The sequence below is a fragment of the Peromyscus californicus genome, unplaced genomic scaffold (genome assembly GCF_007827085.1).
Source record: "Peromyscus californicus insignis strain IS unplaced genomic scaffold, ASM782708v3 Scaffold_15__1_contigs__length_86483966, whole genome shotgun sequence".
Lineage (NCBI taxonomy): Eukaryota > Metazoa > Chordata > Mammalia > Rodentia > Cricetidae > Peromyscus > Peromyscus californicus.
This window is the reverse complement of record NW_026294447.1, coordinates 52,327,662-52,349,391: the sequence shown is the minus strand read 5'-3', so window position 1 is coordinate 52,349,391 and position 21,730 is coordinate 52,327,662. Positions and strand designations below refer to the sequence as shown.

Sequence of the window (21,730 nt, the reverse complement as noted above, 5' to 3'; positions counted from 1 at the left end):
CCATTGTGCCACCGAGCCCAGCAAGGATGCCTGCCTTAGAGATGTCACACAGTATTTATTGCAAAGAGCTTTTTGGGAGTCTGGCCCCAATGCTCACCATGGTGATAGGAGCAAGAGACAGAGCAAACGGGAGTCCCTGTACTGGCTTTGGGTTTCACTTGGAGCCACACCAACATGACTTGAAATTCTTCTTCCTTTGTCCCTCCCCCCTCCCTGGTATGTATTTATTTTGCAATGCTGGAAACCAAGCCCAGGGCTTTGTGCATGGTCACCAAGTGCCCTATCTACCCCTGAGCTACATTTTCAGCTCCCACCTTTCTCTTTGGTTGGGGGTGTATCTACTGCTGCAGCTAAGGATGGTTTTCCTCTCCAGCTCCAAGTCTCCCAGATGTGCAATGTGCTCCCCGCAGCTGCTTCCCATATGAAGGAGACGGGAGCCCTGGGTTCTTGTTGGGTCATGTCTCATTAAAGGTTTCTGCTTTTATTTTATAAAGGTTTATTATATTTATTTATGTGTCTACATAAAGCTGTATGAGTTTATGCACACCGTGTGTGTGTGTGTGTGTGTGTGTGTGTGTGTGTGTGTGTGTGGTTTCCCACAGAGCCCAAGGTTGTCAGATCCCCTGGTGTCAGGTTATAGACAGCTCTAAGAATTTTAATGTGGATGCTGGAAATCAAACCTGGGATTTCTGCAAGAGTGGTACGTGTTCTTAATTACTGAGCCATCTTTCCAGTCCCAGTTTCTGCTTTTAAATGAAGCCTTCTGGCTTTTGAGGAAATGGATCTGCAAGTACCCCTGGGGAAGTTGAGCCCCAACAGGAAAAGGCTGGTATAGGACTGGGACTCAGGCAGGGTGGGGTTCAGCAGCACCCGAGAATATGTGACTCGAGGGTCGCTCCTGCTCTAGGAATGGGATGGTGCAATGGTAGGATGTCTAAGGCACTCACTGCGGTAGGCAGCATGATCTGTGATATTTCTAATCTGCCAGCCTGGAAGGACCTCCAGGTGCCTAAGTGTAGGAGACAACTTCTTATACTAATGGAAATCAGACTTTCACGTATACAACTGCTCATGTAGCAGGCCTGTGTCCAGTCTCACTTTTTGAGTGAGGACTTTCAGTGGAGACAAGTAACTTTATCCATAGGTGACAGGATTGGAGCTTTGAACCCTCTGCTGCACAGTCTGGAGGAGGCTAAGAACCATTGCATGGCTTCAGAGGGTCTTAGTGATGATGCACGCACCTGCTCCTGGCCCCTCAGTGGTCTCTAAGACCAATTGTAGGGACCTGTCCCCCCACCCACGTGCCAGAACATGACTCAGAACAACTCTGTGTCATGTCAGAATCTGTGACTGAAATCTTCTGGTGCCTTTGGACAGAAAGCCCGGGAATCCTGGGATACTCCCCACATTTCCCTGGCCAACTGCATTTCTGATGGACTCCCTAGTGGAACTTGGGGGGAAAGTAGGCTAGGACCAAAGGGGCATGTGCAGCCTCTAGTCCTGGATATGGAGTTAGCTGAAGGTCAACTCAGAGGCAGGCCATGAAGGAGATGGTGCAGAAGGGGTCAGTGCACCTATTGGAATCTCCTATGTGGGGAGCAGAGGCTCGCCCAGCACCAGGCTTGGTTGTGAAGTGGTCTGATGAACTGTGTAGCCCAGCCACACTAGAGCATGCCTGGGACAATGCTGCTCTGGAAGGCATCTAGCCCAGCAACTTGCTGTCTGGGAACTGTCAGGAGAAGCTCCCCACTCTTTGCCCCCAACACACACTTCTATCTAGCCACAGACAGGGCTCTCCACATCTCATTGACATGTGATTGAGAGCAATCAGAAAACTGGGGAAGTGAGTTAGGTAAAGGCTGCAGCTTCAGGGCTTGGGGTTTGGGTTTTGTTTTGGTTTGGTTCACCGTGGGCATATAACTACGCTCATGCTTAAAAGGGACAGTTTAGTCAAACTGCCTGCTTTGGTGACAAGAAACTGAAATTGATTTGTCCTGGTTTTATCTCGGACCAGTGCATGGCCACTCTGGCACAGCCTAAGCTGTCCCACAGGCACACCAAAATTATAGCTCTACCTCTCTGGGCCAGAGCATCATGAGCCATGGGGATCCAGACTTTGCCCACCTCTTTCTTCAGATGTCTGGACCAAGCATCCTTCCCCAAGGTCTTTCCCCGTCCCTTCCCACCTGTTTCCTGTGAACTGAGCCATGGCCCCCAGCACCCATCTCCAGGTATCTCAGAGGCTTCAGACCACTCTTCCCTGCTGCCATCCTCTATATCAGCCCTGCATTGGGAACTATTCCACTTCATGACACCCAAGAGGTGGAAACTGCAAAAGAAATCTTTATTTTTTTTTAACTTTCTCAATATTTACAAAGAACAAAAAGAACAAGTGAAATGCCCCTCCCATCCCCAGCAGATGGCAGCTGAACAGGTGTGTAATGGGTGGTTGTCAGACCAGGGTCCCACTGCCTATGGTCTCCACAGGGACAGGGAGAGGAGTCCCCTGGGGAAGGGCTCCTGTGCCTGGCCCCATAGGCTGCAAGAGTCAAATAGATGCCTGCTTGAGGAGCCCTCTCCCTGAGGCAGCCTGGCTAGATCCCTGCCCAGCTCCCTTCTCACATGGAGAGCTTATCAGAGACCCCATCCTGCAGGCCAAAAAGGGGGCCTGAGGCTGTCCAGCTAGAGGTAGCCGAAGACATTGAAGATGGGTGGAGGCATGGCTGGCTTAGTGGGAATAGGCTTCAGAACCACAGGTCTGTACACTTTGGGCCCTGGACTGTCCACATCCTTGCAGAAGTGGGCCAGCTCCACAGGCGAGGCTGGACTTTTCCTCCACAAGCCCAGACTGGGTACTGGGCCCTGAGGCAGGACCCCTGGCAGGCTGGGGAAGATGGGCTGTCCATGGTACTGGAATGGGCAGTAGCTCCAGGCATCAAGGCTGCCTACCAAGGATACCCCAGACATCTTGAGCGGCTCCATGTCAGCTAGTACCCTTGGAGACATGGGCAGTGGAGCAGTCTCAGGCCCCAGGGACTCCAGACCCTTGCAATTTTTCTTATTCTCATACAGAGATGTCTCCCTGGGGGCTAGGCCCACCTCCAGCCCCATTGGGTAGCTGAGGGTGGGCCTTGGTTCCTCCCAAAATGAAGCAGGCAGCTGTCTCTTCCTCATGGGCAGCTGGCCAGGTCTAGCAGCCTCTGGATTCAGCCCCCCGAAGCTCTGCTCCTTAGAAAGGCACTCCTCTCTGAAGGGGGTCCCCAGGACCTTTTCCTTGCAGCCCCCACCCCCGCCAGGGTTGGATTCAGGACAGGGATGGAGAGGCAGCTGCCCAGGCCTCTCCTCAGGACCCCTTTGCAGGTGAGGCTCTGTCACCCTGCCAGGCAGGCCTCTAGGGAGCCTCGAATACTTCTGAGAGAAGCGCTTGAGTTGCTTCTGCAGGTACTTGCGATGGTCCACAGAGCGGCGGCAGGGCGCAGACTTGTCCAGGGCCGCCTTGATGTCACTGGACGCCAGGTTCACAAAATTCAGCAGCATCTTCACATCGCTGTCAGCTGCCATCACCACGGGAACTGTGTGGGGCTTTCCATGAAGGGTGTGGGCTCTGCTGGGGGCTGGTAGCTCCGAGAAGAGCACAGGGCAGACCTGGGAACGAAAAAGGCAGCTGGAGTCTCACCTTCCCCAGGGCCACCAGGACTGAGTGCAATAAGCTCCCCAACCAGGCACCCTTCTGTCCCAAACAGAATCCACAATGGGACACCTGGTAAGTCGTTCAGTATTTCCTGACTGAGATGAGACAGGTGCCAGCTATTTCATTTTGTCTTTCAGGATCAGTTGCCCTCTCCTGGAAACTGAGGCTCAGAAAAAGCAAGCACCTTGCTCAAAGTCATCCAGCTACAAGAGGCATGCATAGCTGGGGCTACATCCCCAGCTGGTCGCATCTCCCACATACTGTGGGGCCAGCATGCACACTACTCACCATTCAAGTTTTTATTTTCAAAGCTAAAGAAATTCTCTACAGAAGGCCAAGCCCCCTTCCCCCTCCTTGGTGGTGGCCTCCCCCTCCCACCACCCCGCCCCCTCTGCAGTCCCCTCGCTCCACCCCCAACTCTCACACAGGGCCGGGCAGGATCCCTGTCTAGCACTTAATCTAGACCTGCCTTCAAGGCTCATCTCGGGCTGCCTGCAGCAGGAACTCCCCTGTAGAACCATCTGCAGCAATTTCATGCCTCCTCGGCCGCCACCCACAGCACCGTGCCCCTCCCCCAAGGCCCTAGCCCGCTCACACCCTCCACCCAGCCTGGCCAAACCACTTGGGACTCCACACTGACCGAAGGTGCAGGCTGGGACCCCCCGCCAACGTGGCCGGCAGGTTCCCCACCGTAGACCCAGGCAAGCCCGACGAGCTGGCGTGCAGCGAGCTCCGTGCAGGGTGAGAAGCAGTTGTGCAGCCCTTGAGTGGGCTGAATGGAGGACAAGTCCGGAGCTGGGGGGCCCTCAGGCCAATCAGGAGCGCCTCTCCAGATACAAAGCATCCCAATCAGGCGGCGGAGCCCCGGTCCCACATTCTTTGCCATCACAAATTGTCACCATGGGGACCATCACAAAAAAAGACAGCTCCCAAATGCAATCATTTCCCGGTAAATTTCTACCCTTCAGCCCCACTTTCCCCGGCCTCCACACACACACCCCTCCCCTTGACCTCGGTACCCTGGTTTCTTGGGGGAGTAGGGTGTGTGTGTGTGTGTGTGTGTGTGTGTGTGTGTGTGTGTGCAAAATGTCCATGATCAAGGAGGGCTGGATGCAGTGGAGACAGGCACCCAACCTTCCCAGATACTCCAGGCCTCCAGCTGCCATGCTCCAGTGCAGACAGACAATCGGATGGGGTAAGCTGGGGTGGGCTGCTTTCCCTCTGCCCTTGAGTGTTGAGCGTGTGCTCTCTGACTCTGTCCTCACATCTCTCGCCTCTTTCCCCACCCTTCCTAAAGGGTCCCCTGCAATGGGTCGAGAGGTGCACTGATGTGGGGAAAGGTAGCCCGGACCGGCTAGCTGAGGGGTGCTGGGATATCCATGGGAAGGGAGCCGGGGCTCTCAGGAATCTTGTCTTTATGTCTGCTTCCTCAATTGAGCTGCACAAAGCCTGAATTGCCCATTCAGTGCGGCTGGACAAAAGGGTGGCGTTGCACGGTCCCCTTGCATTTGTAGTCAAACAGTTAGGGACTTAAATCGAGTCGTCATGATGGAGAAAGAGGTGGACAAAGCCCATAGAATTGCCATCAGCAAACATTTTCCTGTGTCATATTAGCTAGTCTCCATGGCTCCCCCTGGCCCTGGGACAATGGCACAAGTTTGCACACTTGGCTACTGTCACCGTGCCAACGCCGGCAGGGCTGCAAGCAGGGCCGCTCAGTCGGAGCAAGGAAGGGAGTCCGGGCTGCCTTGGCCCTGCCCACCAACTGCCCAGAGAGAAGGTGAGGCAGATAGCCACATGGTGAACGAGGCTGCCTGGGAAGTGCTCATGGGCAGGTCTCTATGCCAGCCAGTTCAGTGTACCCCACACACTTCCTCTCTCCTCCCCGTTCCCTGTCTTCCTGCCACCTTCTCCTCCTGTCCCCCTGTCCGAATTCAGGCCCACACCTTCATACCACAGCCTAAATTATGGCAGACAGAAATGGCTGCATGCCCTCACTCAGGAGTGGTGCCAGGAGACTGCTGCTGTGAAGATGGAGCATCTGTCTACAGTAGCCTGAGGATCCCACCTCTGGAGATGGCCCAGGGCTGATGAACTACAATTCTGACACCCAGAGCTAGCACATGTCCTCTGAGCAGAGCCGGGGCACGGCAGACGGGGGTATGTGGGCTGTGATCATCCCCGTGGTGGCAGCCATCACATGCTGTTTCCTCCACAGTCGCCTCTGCATGACTGAGGGCTGTGCCATTGCTATTGGAATCCCCAGGGCTTGGAAAGGCAAAATTCTGCGTCAGTGTCCCAGCCCGCCCTGACAGTGGGCACCATGCTTTCTACTCCAAACTCTTGGTACGCTCTGCTGGAGATACACTCTGAGGTTCTGTGGCCACCAGGTTAGACTCCTGCCAGCTCCCCTCAGACCCCATGTGTCTGGGACTACCCCTTCAGCTCCCACCTTGCTGGGGCGTTGCCTCGCATATCCAGCCCTTTTCTGCCTGCCAGTCAGCACCCGGCCTGTGACCTGTGGGCCCTATTCCCTGGAACAAGGCTGCTCCTGAGAATGTTGCCATCAGTGGATCGGCTTCTCGTAAGGTGGCAAGACGGCAGCATGCCTGTGCCCTTTAGACATCTCCTTGTAGTGTTCTCTCCATGCTTCTCAGGCGAGTGGGTTCTGTGGGAATCCACTCTTAAAACACCTTTCTAGGCTTGGGGAAGGGGGGATATCTCAGTGGTGAAACCCCAGTATGGCCCAAACCAGACTCTCCTGAGCTCTGAATGTGTGCTGTCCTACCAAGGCTTGGCACAGGGCGGCTTCTTGTTTCCGGAAGTAACTACACAGTCACCGAATAGCTTGCATCCTGTTAACTGGAAACGACTTCTTGTTTCCTTTGTTTGCTGCCCAACTCGAGCCAGGTAAGGGCAGTGAGGAGTTGGCTGCAGGTTTGTTCTAGAATTGTGGAAGCAGAGGTGTCCTTGGCAAAAGATGCAGCTGCTGTGACTGTGACCGTGATGATGGTCTCGTTTCTCCAGCGCTGTGGCACTTAATGAAGGAGGCAGACTCCCGATTGCACCCAGGCAGTGTCTCTGCCAAGCTCTGCCAAGGGCAAGTGAGCTGAGCTGAGGGACTAAGCCAACCAGAGAGCAGGCCCCCCACCTTCCCCTCCTCAGCCCTGTGAGCTGGGGAGCCCCCACTGCCAATACTGCCACCCGTAACCCCTGATCTCAGCAATGCAAAAAAATCCTACTTGACCTAAGAGTGGAAGGGAATGGATGTTAAATGTTGTCTCCCAGATGCCAGAATTTCTGCCCAACAAAGAGCCACTGTCCATGGGCTGGGAATGACAGATCCCTGCTGGCAGAGCATCCCAGTCTTTGGTTGTGACATCCCAATATGCTGTGGCCTGACAGCTGTCAACCAGGGCCAGACCTAATTTCCTCCACCAGGCTGGCTTACTGTGACCATCCCGGCTCTGGGGAGGAGTGCAGCCAGCCACTCTGACCTGAAGAACATGTAAAGGCCACTTGGGGTACAGCAGCTCGCTAGAATACGGGGCATGCATCACGTGGTGACTTATGTAACCCCTTACGTAACAGCAGCATTTCTATCAAAGTCCTGCCTGCAGCAAGTGTCAACCACAATCAGGCCTGACTAGGGATGGGAGGCGTCGGGTGGAAGTAAGCTCTTTGGGCTGCTGGGATGAGCGCTTCCTGCCCTGGCTGCCCAGCTTCATGGTTGATGACGACCCCCAGTATGACGATGCCCACAGAATGACTGGGACCTCAGGTGATCATGGGTAGTTGCAGCCTTGTGGTCAGCTCCAGCAGCAACAGAGGCAGGGTGGTATAACTCAGGAGCCCCAACCTTGGTAAATGCTTTGATTTCTGCCGATACAAACCAGGGCAGATTTAACCTCACTTACTAGTCTGGGATTTAACCACCTCACTTGCTATACCCTTAGTATAGCAAGGGGTCAGAGACGGAGTTTAAGGACAGGATGCTCCAGGAGAGATGGCACGGCCATTCTTTCTCCATTACTCATGGGCTCAGGAGAGCAGACTTCAGGAAGGAATTTGACGGGAGAGACTGTGTACACAGCAGGCCTTGTCTGCTTTCTGATGTTGGGGAAAGTAGTTGAGTTTTCATAAGTATGGCATACGGGGTGGGCATGGCTGCTACCCCTGCTCTACAGAGGGCACTGAGGCATGAATGATGAGACTTGCCAAGGAGTGGCCGTGATGGGTTATAAACCCTCATGGCAATGAACTGTGTCTCAAATTCCTTGCCCTTAAGGTGGAGGAATTGCAGCCCCTGGCAAACTTGATACTGTGATTAAAACTCCTCAAAAAATAAAGAAGAGGCTACCTGGCAGGCAGCCAACACCTTTCCCTCCTCCTCAGTTCTCCACAGAGCTGGATCCAGCTTTCCCTGCGAAGTGAAGCTGGTGTGGTACAAACAGTGTGACAGTTGTGAATTTGTGCCCCAGTGTTCTGTCCCTGCTCGATCCTGGCCCCACATTCCTGACACTACCTTGTACTCCCACCCTCAAACCCATCACAGACAGACACTTCACCTTGACCGTGTCCTCTCCTGCCCTTCGAATGCTGAGCCCTGTCAGGTCAGGCCACTGGCCAGGAATGAAAAGTCAGTTTAATCTCAACTGTCAATTCGGATTTGATTGGTGATGCCTCCAAGGAGCCTTGAGGGATGATTCCAAGGCCAGCATGGAATTTGGAATGCTCTGATCAGCTAGTGATGTCTGCCTTGAGGGTGGATAGAGATGGTCTCTGGGTGCCAGATCCCTGATTCCAGGTGAAGCTGACAGGACACAAAGCTTGGCATTATAGTAATCCAACCACTGCAATTTTAGTCAAGCAAACAGAACACCAGAGAAGGGCAGTGACTTATCCACACACGTCTCCCTTTAACCAGAACCCAGATCTCTTGCTTCCCAGGGCAGAGTGCCTCAGTTCAACTTGACAGGTTTTTGTTTTCCTTGAGATAAGGTTTTACTTTATAGCCCAGGCTAGCCTGGAACATGTGACCCTCTTGCCCCTACAGGCTCAGGGACCATACCAGGCTACACATTTACTAACATGCTTCAATACCCAGCTGGGTATTAGCCATAGTAAACATCTTACATATCTAATGGTATTAAAAATTGTTTTGGAGATTTTATTTATTGTTTATGTATATGAGTATTTTGCCTGCATATGTCTGTGCACCACATGTGTGCAGTATCATGGAAGCCAGAAGGTGGCATTGGATCCTTTGGAACTGGAGTGATAGATGATTGTGAGCTGCCACATAGGTGCTAGGAATCAAAGTGTGGGTCCTCTGGAAAAGCATCCAGTGCTCTTAACTGCTGAGCCATTTCGTTCTCACAGCCACCCTATGGGATGGATCCCAGTATTTCCCCACACTTGGCAAATGAGACTATGGCTCATGGAGGTTAACTGATTTAACAGCAGCAAAGAGGATGAACCAGGGAGGGTTCAAACCCTGCCTCCCTGACTCGAGACCCTGGGATCTTTCTAATAGCTTATGAGTGTGATGTGTGACAGCCATCACAACCTGGGAGAAGACCCTGAGACAGAGTGTGGGCACTCTGGGGTGCTGAGACAATGAGAAGTTTGGTGTCGTGCAGAGGGGTGGAGGTCAGCGCAGGAGTGGGGTGATACGAGATATGAAAGGAATGTTAGATTCTTCTTCCATTTTTGCACTTATGAGGCATACAATAAATGCTTGATGCCTGAGTGGATGATTGCAGAAGCAAAATGGAACATGAAGTAACATGGCTGGCTGACTCTTGAGTGTACCTCTGGTGCCTGACTCGAGCCCTGAGCACACCTTCCCTCTCAGCTGCATGTCATAAACACACACCACCATCATCATAGGAACCCTTGCCTCCAGGCAGCAGGATTTCAAAAGGAACGGTAATGGAAATGGCCGCATACCTGCCTCCAAGGTGGTGATCTTATTATCTCCAGAGGCAAATAAGTAGTGACTGGATCGCCACCTAGCAGGGAGATGGCAACCTGCAACCAGTCACCAAAACATACTGGAGAAATTGGCTGAGGACCATTAACCTTAAAGGGTCAAAGATCCAGGGATGCTGAGGGTCACCTGGAACTAGTGACCCCTGGATGTGTCCCCAAGGAAGAGGCGCCTTTTTATGCGGCCCTCCTTCCTCCCTTCTTCCTTCACACTTCCATCGCAGCCCCTTTCACACACATACTAGTTGTAAAGTAGATCCAAAGACCTCTCCGTGCTCCTTACTGTGGGAAGTGGAGACTAAGACCTTTCCCTTGGCATGGGTTTAGTGATTCCCTTCTAATGAATGTCTGTTCATTAGAAGGAAAAGTGACTGTGCAAGTTCTAGGCCGTGTTAGACACAGAGGTGTGGGGGTGAGTGTGTAGGCAGCTGAATGGACATGTAGGTGTGGAGATGGACAGATGGACAGATAGGTGGATGGGTAAATCAATGTATGTATGTATGTATGTATGTATGTATGTATGTATGTATGTATGTGTAATGTGAATGAATGGATAGACAGACGGATGGATGGATGGATAGATATATAAGTGGATGGATGAAGTGGGGTGTGTGAATGGATGAGTGAGCAGTTGGAAGGATGGGTGGACTGTCATTTAAAAACTTCTGGGTTCCTCAGAAGCAAAGTTTGGTATGACTAATTGAGTGGTGGCCATAATTTCTTCCCATGCTTCAAGGCTTTCTGTCTGTGAGGTTGCCCCACATAGGAATGCCCTTTTAACCACCCTTTAGTTCCCATCTTGTCTGCTTACCTGATCCCTACTGTCTACTTCTTTTTCAACAGATGCTGTGTGCCCCAGGTGGAAGGGACCTGAGGGACCAGGAGAAGCACCTCAGGCTGGGGGTAAGGGGCCTCGGTTTTGGGTCTTAGCCCTGCCTCTCACCAGCTGGGCAACTCCTCTGTCAGGCTGTGGACCCCTGCCCTGTCCTTGGAGGACACTAAGAAAAGGTTCACAGCATGCTTGTCTCGGGGCTGGATTGGCTCTGCCGCCCATCAGCACCATTCACCTCATCCCACCATTGATTTGACGAGGAAACAGGCCAAGAGGTAGTGATTAGTTCTAAGAAACTTGGGCAATTGATAGCTGGAATCTTAATTCTGAGACCCACTTCTGCCTTCCCTCTCTTCTCCCCCCGCCCCCCCCCCCCCCCCCCCGCAATTGAAAATAGATTTTTTTCATACAATATATTGTGGTTACAGTTTACTGTCCCCCAAATCCTCCTAGATCCTCTCCACTTCTCTTCCCATATCCACATCTCGTCTCCCCTTAGAAAACAAACAGGCATTCTGAACCCACCTTCAGGATTCTCTTCTGTGTGCTTTGCCTTCACTAGCCACGAGGGGGCGCCTGTGGAACCACTCAGGTTTTCTATGCACTTGTAAACTCAGGACTTGCCAGGCAAGCAACCGCTCAGGCCCTTCTCAGAACCATGACAAGAGTCCCCTCCACCTCAGTGCTTTCATGATACCTAAAGCCCCCCTCATTCTCCTCCCTTACCTCAACCCGTGGTCCTCTAACTCCTATATTCTTCTTCTTTTCCTGAGCAGAGTTGGGATCATTGAAAAGCCTTTGTTGTTCTGGCCACATGTGGCTCACATTTGCAAGCATGGCTCCTTACTTCAGGGTTACAGAATGTTCCTGAACATCTACTTTCATTCCATCCATCTATTCCGAAAACATCGGCTCCACATCTGGAGAGATGGAGGAGCGGGGAAGGGGATTAAGGACACGTCAGACAACCTTGCTTTCAGAGGAAAGCATGGTGTGGCAGAAGATGACATGGCTATAACCAGCTGGGCCTGGCATTGCAGGCTGGCCATCCCAGTTACTTGGAAGGCTGAGACAGGAGGATTGAAGATTCCAGACCTGCCTGTCTCAGAATTAAAAGTAAGAATGGGCTATAATTCAGTGGGAGAGTTCCTGCCTAGCATGTGTGAAGGCCTAGGTTAGATCCCCAGCAAATAGGACAAAATAGCACAACACAACAACCAATGACTCCTTTTTACGTGTTGCTTGGAAGCAGGAAGAAAGCCTGAGGGTGGAAGGCTCAAGGCTGTTCTGGAAGCTGTAGATCCTAAGTTGAGCCCTAAGGATGCCAAGTGGTTGATCAGGCAGGTAGGACCTGAGGTTTCTGAGCAGCCACAGGAGAGAGACCTTTGCCTACAGGTCCTCACCTCTAAACTCAACTCCTCACGGCAGCTCTGACGTGAACAGACCTAGCCAGCAGCCAGTAGAGGGCACTGTGACCTTTCTAAGCATAGCCTGGAGGCTGCAGACTATGGAGTTGGTCAAAGTCATTCTCTGGGCTCCTCTGGGTAGGGGAGCTCCATTCTCCTGACCCCAAGCTGGAAAGCTGGAAATTGAAGGTAGGGGAAGGACACAGCTCTTGGGGTGAATGAGACCCAGATGCAGTATTAGGGGGCTAGTACAGCAGAGGATGAGGGTCAAAGAAGCTGTCCAAGGATGGATTAACATCAGCTATGAAGACAAGACAGAGCATGGTCACCCTCTTCCCCCAGAAGCCCTAAACAGCCCTAAAGTATTGTTCTTGTGACATCTCCACCCCATTCCCTGGAGAAAGGAGTTACACAGGGAACATATTAAGCCCCTAGGCCACCTTGGGACTGTAATACATCTCCAGCATTTCAGCAGCTGGAGAGGACCTTGACAATCAGAAGCTTGGCAGCACCCAGACGTTCAAGGCTGGGGGAGGGGGGAGGGGGATAAAAAATGCTCTGGTGCAACCAGGTTTTTCAGATGCCACAATGACCACAGAATGCTTGTCATGGCTATAAGCAACGTAGGGTCATTCTTCCTGTCTCCCTTCATTTACAGATGGAAGACTATGATGAGGAGATGGGGTCCTGGCCTCGTCACCCAGCTGGGTGAGGTGGTATCTTCCTCCTGAGGCTATGCAAGGTCTGCGTTTGGCTCAGAGCTCAGAACTCAGCTGATCGTGGCCACAGACACAAGAAGGCTAGAAAGGTGCCTGGTTCTAGGTAGGCACTCAATGGCTTCTTGGTCACTGTTCTCATGCTGTGAAGAGCCACCATGACCAAGATTACTCATATTAGAAAGCGTTTAATTGGGGGTTAGCTTACAGTTACAGAGATTTAATCCATTGTCGTCGTGGCGGGAACATGGTAGCAGGCAGGCATGGTGCTGGAGAACTAGCTGAGAGCTACATTCCGGTAAGCAAGCGGAGAGTGAGAACTAGGCCAGGCATGGGCTTTTGAAATCCCAAAGCCCACCCCCAGGCATGCATTTCCTCCAACAAGGCCATACTTCCTAATCTTTGTAGTATTTCTAAATAGTGCCGCTCCCTGGTGACTAAGCATTCAAATATAAAAGCCTACAAGGGCCATTCTTATTCAAACCAGCATAGTGGCTCTTGGCTAGATTAACAAATAACTCAAGCTCACTGGGAGCAAACTGTATGCCCCAGACTCAATATGCAGGGTGCCAAAGGTGGGCAACTTGGGTGGCAGCTAGTTGCTCCTGGTGTCAGATGAGTCCACCAGCGGGGATAGCCTTTGGGAGGGTGTTGATCCTCCCAGGGTGGCCCCTGTTGAGGAAGCAGGGGTAGGTTGATTTGTTTCAACTGACCTTAATCCAAGACTAGCCTGGGTAGAATTCTGTGTTCAAAGGCAGATAAAGGGCCACAGTCATACATCGAGTCTGGGCACCCTGGAGAGAGAACTGAAGGTGGGCCAGTGAGGGGGTTGGAAGGTGGGCTCTGAGGAACATGGCTGAGCACAAGTTTGGGTGAGATAGGACCCATTAGAGCACGGAGGAGCCTCCTGAGTGACACAGGCACTAGCCATGGGGAGGAGCCTGAGGTTGGCGGAGGGGCTGAGTGCCACCTTCCTTCTTGCAAGCCCTGATGCTTGTGAGCTGCCTGGCCTGACCACTGGGCCTTTTTCCTTTGGCCTCAATATGACATGCATGAAACCCAGAAGTTTCTTGCCTGTCTGGAGAGACAAGCCCCAAGCTTGGAGCCTCTCTTAGGTGTGGACTGAAAAGGACACACAGTGGCTCAGGGACTGTCCTCAGAAGATGCAAGGGGCAGAGACCTCTTGGGTACCCGCCTCCCCCATCAGACTCACAGCCATCTCCTTACCACAACCTCCAAAGAAGATGTGTGTTCAGGGCCTGGGAGTGCTGTGGAGGCCCAAGACAGCAGTCTGCTTCCACCCCAGGGCTGCTCAGACTCCCAAGCAGAGGCCACAGGTGAGCTGGAGGCACACTGGGCTGCAGGGCATGTCTATCATGTGTTGTGGGTCACATGGGTCATTCGTATCTGCTTCATCAAGGACATTTTGGTCTTTCTGGTTGGCTTGGATTTGGTCTCTGAGTCCAGCAGGAATGACCCGGGGGTTGGCAAAGACACATGGAAGCCAGTGGTCAGAGTCGCTTCTGGGCTGGTCATTTAGGGCACACCTGGCCTAAAGGATGAGCCCCAAGTAGAACTTGAACTCTGGACCTCCAACAGTCTCCCTGGCCATGAGTTTCTCTCTATCTCTCTATCTCTATCTCTCTCTGTCTCTGTCTCTCTTCTCTTCTCTCTCTCTCTCTCTCTCTCTCTCTCTCTCTCTCTCTCTCTCTCTCTCACACACACACACACACACACACACACACACACACACACACACCACACAGAGTTATTTTCTCTAGGTCCACCCCATTACCATAGATGCTCAACAGGTTAAGATAAGGAGGCCCCTCCCACTTCTGTTCCTTCCTCCTGGATCTTCCCAGCCAGCAGTCCCTGATGCCAGCTCTGAAGGCTCCTTCTAGGAAAACTGAGAAAGGCTCTGAAGGGTGGGATGTAGCACGAATCTTAGAAGGTCTTATTAATAAAAGCAAACCCGAGGCCAGTTATAGGGGTGAATGCTGGAAGATCAGAGAGACAGAACAAGCCACAGCTTCCTCACCTTGCCAATTCCTCAGCTGATTTTGTTTCCTCAGACTGGAAGCTCTCAGTCTTCATCCAGAATGAATCTTAGCTGAACTGCTACTCAAAAACCTAAAAGCTTAACCAGCTCTAGTTCCTTGTCCTCACACCTTAAATATCTTTCTGCTTTCTGCCGTCACTTCCTGGGATTATAGGCTATTGTTACCACGCCTGGCTGTTTCCAGTGTGGCCTTGAACTCACAGAGATCCGCCTGGAATGCTAGGATTAAAGGCGTGTGTGCCACCACTTTCTGGCCTCTATATCTAGTGGCTGTTCTGTTCTCTGACCCCAGATAAGTTTATTAGGGTGCACAATATTTTGGGGAACACAATATCACCACAGTGGGACATCTCTGACTCCTTCCAGGTGGCATTTGTTGGCATACACGTGGGATACACACTTCTGAGCACAGCTCTGTGCCGGCTTTTCCTGGGTTTATTCCCCCAACCAACCAGTCCATCAATGGTCATTACTTGAAGAGACAGGCTCTTAGCATCTCTGACTCACCTCACTTTTAATACCCGCAAGGTCTGTTTGTTCGGATTTGTACTATAACATTGAGGACAGCACTTTAACACCAAAGTCTGTGATGAGTCATTTTTTTCCCCTGAATGATTAATGAAAGATTTAAAGTTATTTTGATCCTAAGAACAGACATTTTTTAGGAATTTTCTTAATGTCATGTAAAGGAAACAGTCCAGGCTGTGGTGGATAAAGGTGAGACCATATTGGCTCTTAACACTGAGAAGTCCACTGTAGTGTTGGTTGCAGGAGTGGCTGGCTCCAGAATTCAGTGTCTCCAGGATCAGACTACTGCCTGACTTTCCCATATGCCAGCCTGCTGCAGGCTAAAACCCCAGGGTTCCCAGGAAACACTGTGAGCCACCAATTCTGTTCTTGCCTCACCTCAGATTTTAGGTTTAGGAGATAAAAGTGAGAGTTTCTTCTTCAGGAGTCTAAGGGTAAACCTCCCTGTTAGTTCAGTCAGGCTACAATGCAATGCCTGCATCAAAATTATGTCCCTCTGGCTCAAACCACAAACGTAACTTTTATGGCCAAGGGAGGCACCATGTGGGTGTTCCTGCCTCCTTCCCAGGCAGCTGTCCAAGGAGGGCTATTCTTTCCTATGTGGTTCCGATGCCCTGGGCTAGAGGCCTGCACACTCTCTGTGGAGGCTACACGCTAAACATTTAGGGTTTTTCAGGGTCTATCTCCTCCCCATCTCCTTCTCCACCCTTTAAAAAAGCATTCTTGCCGGGCGGTGGTGGCGCACGCCTTTAATCCCAGCACTCGGGAGGCAGAGGCAGGCGGATCTCTGTGAGTTCGAGGCCAGCCTGGACTACCAAGTGAGTTCCAGGAAAGGCGCAAAGCTACACAGAGAAACCCTGTCTCGAAAAATCCAAAAAAAAAAAAAAAAAAAAAAAAAAAAAAGCATTCTTACCCTGCAGATCAGGCAAACAGCCCCACAAGACTTACCTTGTGGCCCCTGCCTTGGGACCTTGATGCCATGCACATGGAATCTGGGGCAGGGAGAAGGAAAACGGGTCCCTCACCCACCCCTGAGAGTCTTAGCCTTGCTGTGGTGCACAGCAACCCGCCCCCACTCCTTGAAGTAGGCTTCAGATCCATTCTGACTCCAGCTTGGGAAAGAAAGGTACACACAGACACATCCTAATGGTCTCTAACAGCTTAACTCAGAGCAGTGCCAACTGTCATTTCCCATCCAGACCGTCTCTGTCGTCACCAGATTCCCCCAAAAAGAATAAGGAGGGAAATGGAACTCAGAGCAGCAGCTGCCTGGCATGCCTGGCATTCCTGGCATTTGAGGGGTCTGAGTCTTGCTACCTGAATGATTCAGTGAGGAAATTTGTTGATTTCTTCCGGGGCGCCCCTGAGCAGGGTTTCCTGCCCTCAACTCTCAGGAATCCCTGTGGTTCCCTCACCCCAAGGAATTCTTTGAAGTGGAGGAAGAAAACAACTGGCATTTGTTGGTCAGCAAACAGAAAAGAAGAGGCCCTGCCCACGAGCGGCAGAGCTACTGAGCAGGTTATGGGTAACATGATCATGTTACCACAAAGCAAAGACATGGGGCCTGACTGGGGTGTGTGCAGCAAGGCTGCCATAGCTCTTATTTGGGTCCAGTATGATGTAGTGACCATCTCCTCAAGCCCCTGGCAGATGCCAGGGTCAGCTTGCCTCAGCCACCTGTCTGTACCCTATGAAGTGGGGGACAAGTGCGGCATCTGGGGTCTCTCCGCAAGCGACAAAGCTCAGACTTGCATAAGAAAGATCTTAGCTGTGTGAAGTGTAGATGTGTCCCTGTTGTGACATGAAAGGTTTTCAGAGCCAAGAGGTTCCTCAGAGGGTGAATCCCTCGATCACCTATAAACATGGAAACTAAGATCCAGAAAGGCCCTAAGTTGCTTGGAAATAAACGAGTCTTGACTGAAAATTTCTAGATTTCTAAATAATCACATAGAATGGACCCATAAAATTGTTAACATCTCTGTGAATCTGTGTCTACCATAAATAAAATGTGTTTACCTTTTGCCCACAGACTGCTGTGCCAAGGGTACTCAGGTTTTAGCCTACTGCCTGTAGTTCCCTACACATCCACCAGGTGGCCCTGACATTGCTAACCTGGGCTTCTGATCCCAAGAGCCAGGCATCTCTTCCAGGTGTGAGGGAGTGGAGAGAGTGCTTGTCTGATGCCCACTCATCTCCCATTTCAAATTTAATCCGAACAGCAAGGAAAATTTGTGTCTTAAAATTCCAGGGATTCAGTGCAGTAATGAATGGGTGCTGGAGAGAGAGGCTGGGATGTGTCTTCAGATGCGACAAATCCTGGCATCTCCAGAGACCTCAGAGCCTCCTTGACCCCATGCTTCACAGAGCTGAGATGCTGGTGGTGAGGCCCTGAGACAGCACCAGGCCCCAGATGTGCTGGACACTCATTATTGGGGCTCTGCCCCAGGTCCAGCCCTGGGGAGTCAAACACTGACAGTCTTGGGGAACAAGCCATAGGGGATGCCAGGCTTCTCCCTGCCATGTTAGCAGGGCACGGAGAACAACGCAGGAGTCCTAGGCCACAGCCTGACAGGGTCTTGCCTCTCTGAGCTGCCTACCCCAGGAAGGCCAGAGCAATGTCTCTGTGACACTTCATACCAGGAGCCCATTGTCTGTGGTCGGTTACACCCCTGCCTAGGAAGAGGGGCATGGCACACGCTGGCTACAGTGGCTACGGCAGAGTCTGTGACAAGCGTTGTTACCAACACTGGCAGCTGGAAGATGGTGTGCATCTATGGTTCACCTACAGAAGAACAGATTTCAGGTTATTCTTATATAAACATCACTTTCATTCAGTTGGCAGTCTTTCTAGAATGTTCTGGGCTGGAGTTGGAACAATCCGAGAGAGAATTGTGACCATACGTCCCCTTGGGATGGCCTTGGGGCCATAGAAAAGGCCATGTTTTTTTTTTTATCTGTACTAAAGTCACTCTGATGTTTAAGGAGCAGTTCCTGGTCAGGGGGTTGCTAGTGGCTCCTCCTCAAGGGTGAGGGAAGGACAGAGGTGAGGATGGAGGAAGAAGAGGTTGCAGGGCTGAGGAGAGCAGATCTGTGGACAGCTGGCAGGACAGGTGTCATCCTGGGCCAAACACAGCCATTTGTCAAGGACCTGGAAGTCTAAGGACTTTCCAAGCCACACTAAGTGGGTGATTGTTCCCAGAGATCCAAAGGGGCCATGAGTCTTATCCATCCTTACCAGGGCAGGAACTAGGGACAAGTGACCATGGTTGTCACCCAGGGGAGGCTGGGAGTCCCGAGCAGAGAGAATGACAACAGAAGTAGGAGTAAATGCCGGATGCCTGACGTGTTTGGGGTGCAGGATCCTTGGGACACAGATTTATGGGGGGTGGGGGCGACGGGACAGGTTCTGCAGACTTGGGCTGAGTGCACAGAACTCTGGAATGCACTTTTGGAAGGTGAATCTGCGTGGGCGAGTACAACATGTAGCTCGCGGGGAACCCCTAGGTATTGACATGTGGTGTGGATGGAAGTGGTGGGGTACAGATGTGAATGCCAGTTCATGAGTGGAGGTGATGGCTGGACCATGTGAGCGACATCACGGACAGGGGCATGGACACCTCCAGGCCACACAGGATACCAATAAGGTGCAGTCCTGGAGCCAATTCTGCGTGGGATTTCTCTCCCTTCAGCCTTAGTTGCCTTCTTTATCCCATAAAACAGGGCCAGATAAGAGGGCTTCATCAGCCCCTTCTGCTATGGGCCTTCCAGAATGATTCAACTGGGGAGCATCTCCATTACAAAGCTGATAAGGCCGTGGTACTATCTCACTTCTGACTTCTGGATCAACCCAAGACAGTGTCATGAGAGTTCATGTTATGCCAGTTTCAGCGAGGACTGCTGTGCTACCCACTGTCTGGCTCCCCCTTCGGACTGGAGTGTGATGGAACTGCATAAAGCTGCTCTTCTGCCCAAAGCTGCTCTTCTGCCCAAAGCTTCCTGGCCCTTCCAGGACACGGAGCACCTGGATGGCCTCCTTCCCTGAAGGTGATGGGGAGAAGGGTAAGCCACGAGCCAGGGCTGCAGGATGCTCTGCTGTGCTACATCCCTCCTTCCCCGGGCTTCTCACTTGCTTTCCCCATGAAGCAGCAAGTCCGCTGTGAGTCTCTGTGGTAAAACTGAGAAACGGCTGGGCTCAGTCCAGCCCACATCCTCCCAGCAGCCCCAGGAGACTCATCCCCAGCATCAACCACTTCCTCTTAACTATGGCCATGACCCAAGCTTTATGACAGACTCGGATGTTAGGTCAGCATTAAGCGTCTGGGCTGGGCTGACCATACACCATGCACCTGCCAGCTGTGTGGTCCTTGTTCAAATCACTGATGTCATTTTAAATTCCACTAGGAAGAAGCTGGATTTGTCCCCGAGGGTGGCAGACAGGACAGTATTCATCTGGCAAATCTCCTGGCAGGTAGGTCTGGTGAGGGTCATCACCTTGGAAGGGATAGGTCCCCTCCACTGGGCACTAAACAAGCAACATGTCCTCTGTACTTCACAGTCTAGGTAGCCCTTTCCATGCTCATTGAGTCATTCAATGAACCGAGAGCAAGCACTGGACTGGTCATTAGGGCCGTGGATTTGATCCTGCTCTGGGTTCCCCTCAAAATTTCTCTCTGTGGATGTGGGGAGATGGCTCAGTAGGCCAAATGCTTGCTGCATGAGCTTAGGGCCTTGAACTTGGATCCTCCACACCCACGTCAAAAAGCTAGTTTTGGAGGCAAGTACAGTTAATAGTCCAGCACACTGCATACCCCTGGAGTTTTGTGTCTTCTCGACCTACCATGGACAGCAACGGTGACAGCTAGACTGCCCAACAAGCATAATCCACACCCTCCCACGTCTCCCCTTCCTGTGCCTCAGTTTCCCCTGGTGCATCCAAAAGGTCCTCCCTCTATCATAGACATGGGTAGATCTTATGACTCCAAATCTGCTGTGGACTCAGTAAACTGAAGAGCTCAGTCTCCAGCTCCATAGGCAGGTCCAGAGCCCTAAACCAGGACAGATGCAGTTAGCCTGGCTGACTGGGCACGAGGCACTGGACCAAGGTTGAGATATATACACAACTCATCCAGCACACACACTATTGCAACCTGAGCTCTTGCTGTCCATCACTGGTGACGTCTGCATCCTGGAGCCAAGTCCCAGCTGTCACTAAGGTTTCATCTCTCCCCATGGAGAGCTCCACATTGTAAATCAGGTGCCTGTGGATGAGAGAAGGGGAGGAGGGCTGTGGAATGCTGAAATCCCACATCAGCACTCAGATGGCAGGGCCACTGGCCTTTTACACAGCGATAGGGCTCCAGGTCCTGTCCATGTTCCCAGGCCCTCCACGCACTGCATGAGGATGAGTTGAACACAAAAGGGATCCTGGCTCTGCCTCAGGTAGTTTCAACTCAACTTCTAACCCTATCTGGCTTCATATATTGCTCCATGCAAGGAGGAGGGTCTCTGGATGAGCACTCAAGGGAACCCTGACTTTGGCTCTCTCGGGCTCTCACATGGGAGACCTAGGTTCAAAACCGGAGGGTGTGAGGAGGCTAAGCTGGGGTCTCATTCCTGGTCTCTTTCTCTTTTGGATGGCAGTCTGCATCCTAACACCTGGACATCTGGTGCTATGGCAGTCCTTTTATAATGCCATAAATGCTCCAGGATGTCAGTATTAGAAAGCACCACCGTCTGGTATCCCAAGAAAGAGTAAGCCACTGCCACAAAAGATGGGACAAGCTAGACCCATAAGCTGTGACGTGATGCTTCCTGCTGCTTTCAATCCTTTTCAGGATGTGCATGTGTGTTGGGGGAGGGGTTGCATGTATGTAGTTTCACATGTGTGTTGGTGTGTGTGTATCTATGTGCACCTGAATGTGGAGTCAGGGCTTGATGTTAGGAACTATCCTCAATCATTCTCCCACCTTATTCTTTGAGGCAAGGTCTCTCAAGCAAGCCAGAGCTCACTGATATGGATAGTCATGCTGGCCAGTTCATCTTGTCTCTGCCTTGCGAGGCCAGGATTACACATAGTTCGCCATGTCTACCCAGAATTTACAGGGGGTCTGGTGGATCCGAACTCTGGTCCTTGCACTTTGCTGAGCAAGCACTTAACTGCTGAGGTGTTTCTTCAGCAACCCCAAGACTTTCCCTTCTTATTCTGTGTTTATCAAGAGAGATCCTTTGGATACATTTAGATTTAGTTTAGTTTTTTTTTAATTGCATGCTACCTCTATGCACACAAAAAAGGAAATACAAGCAAAATAAATGAATAAAGGTCTTTCCCAAATGTCTTCACATTCAGAGTTCATCTTTTCCAAACTGTTATCTTTGGGACCACTCCTTTCTGTGTTGATTTGAGAGAATTTGTGTCCAGACCACCTTCAGTGTTACTACAGAAGGTCCTCTGCTGGCTCCAGATGGTTCCCACTGCCATCGTGTGCATCAATATATAACAACTTT

General features: G+C 51.6%; 1 protein-coding gene and 1 long non-coding RNA gene across 2 annotated transcripts; one reads left to right on the top strand and one right to left on the bottom strand.

Moving 5' to 3' along the window:
* Positions 1 to 2,323: 2,323 nt before the first annotated feature.
* Fam181a (family with sequence similarity 181 member A) lies at positions 2,324 to 4,688 on the bottom strand. Its single transcript, XM_052738202.1, has 2 exons — positions 4,332 to 4,688; positions 2,324 to 3,645 (listed from the first exon to the last, which is right to left on the bottom strand). The coding sequence occupies exons 1-2, from the start codon at positions 4,575 to 4,577 to the stop codon at positions 2,683 to 2,685; spliced, it is 1,209 nt and encodes a 402-aa protein (XP_052594162.1). The 5' UTR covers positions 4,578 to 4,688; the 3' UTR covers positions 2,324 to 2,682.
* A 6,220-nt stretch (positions 4,689 to 10,908) lies between these two features.
* Positions 10,909 to 21,496, top strand: LOC128110878 (uncharacterized). Its single transcript, XR_008218361.1, has 4 exons — positions 10,909 to 11,630; positions 12,579 to 12,742; positions 18,947 to 19,285; positions 19,628 to 21,496. It is a non-coding gene; the product is annotated as an uncharacterized LOC128110878 (long non-coding RNA).
* The last annotated feature ends 234 nt before the right edge of the window (positions 21,497 to 21,730 follow it).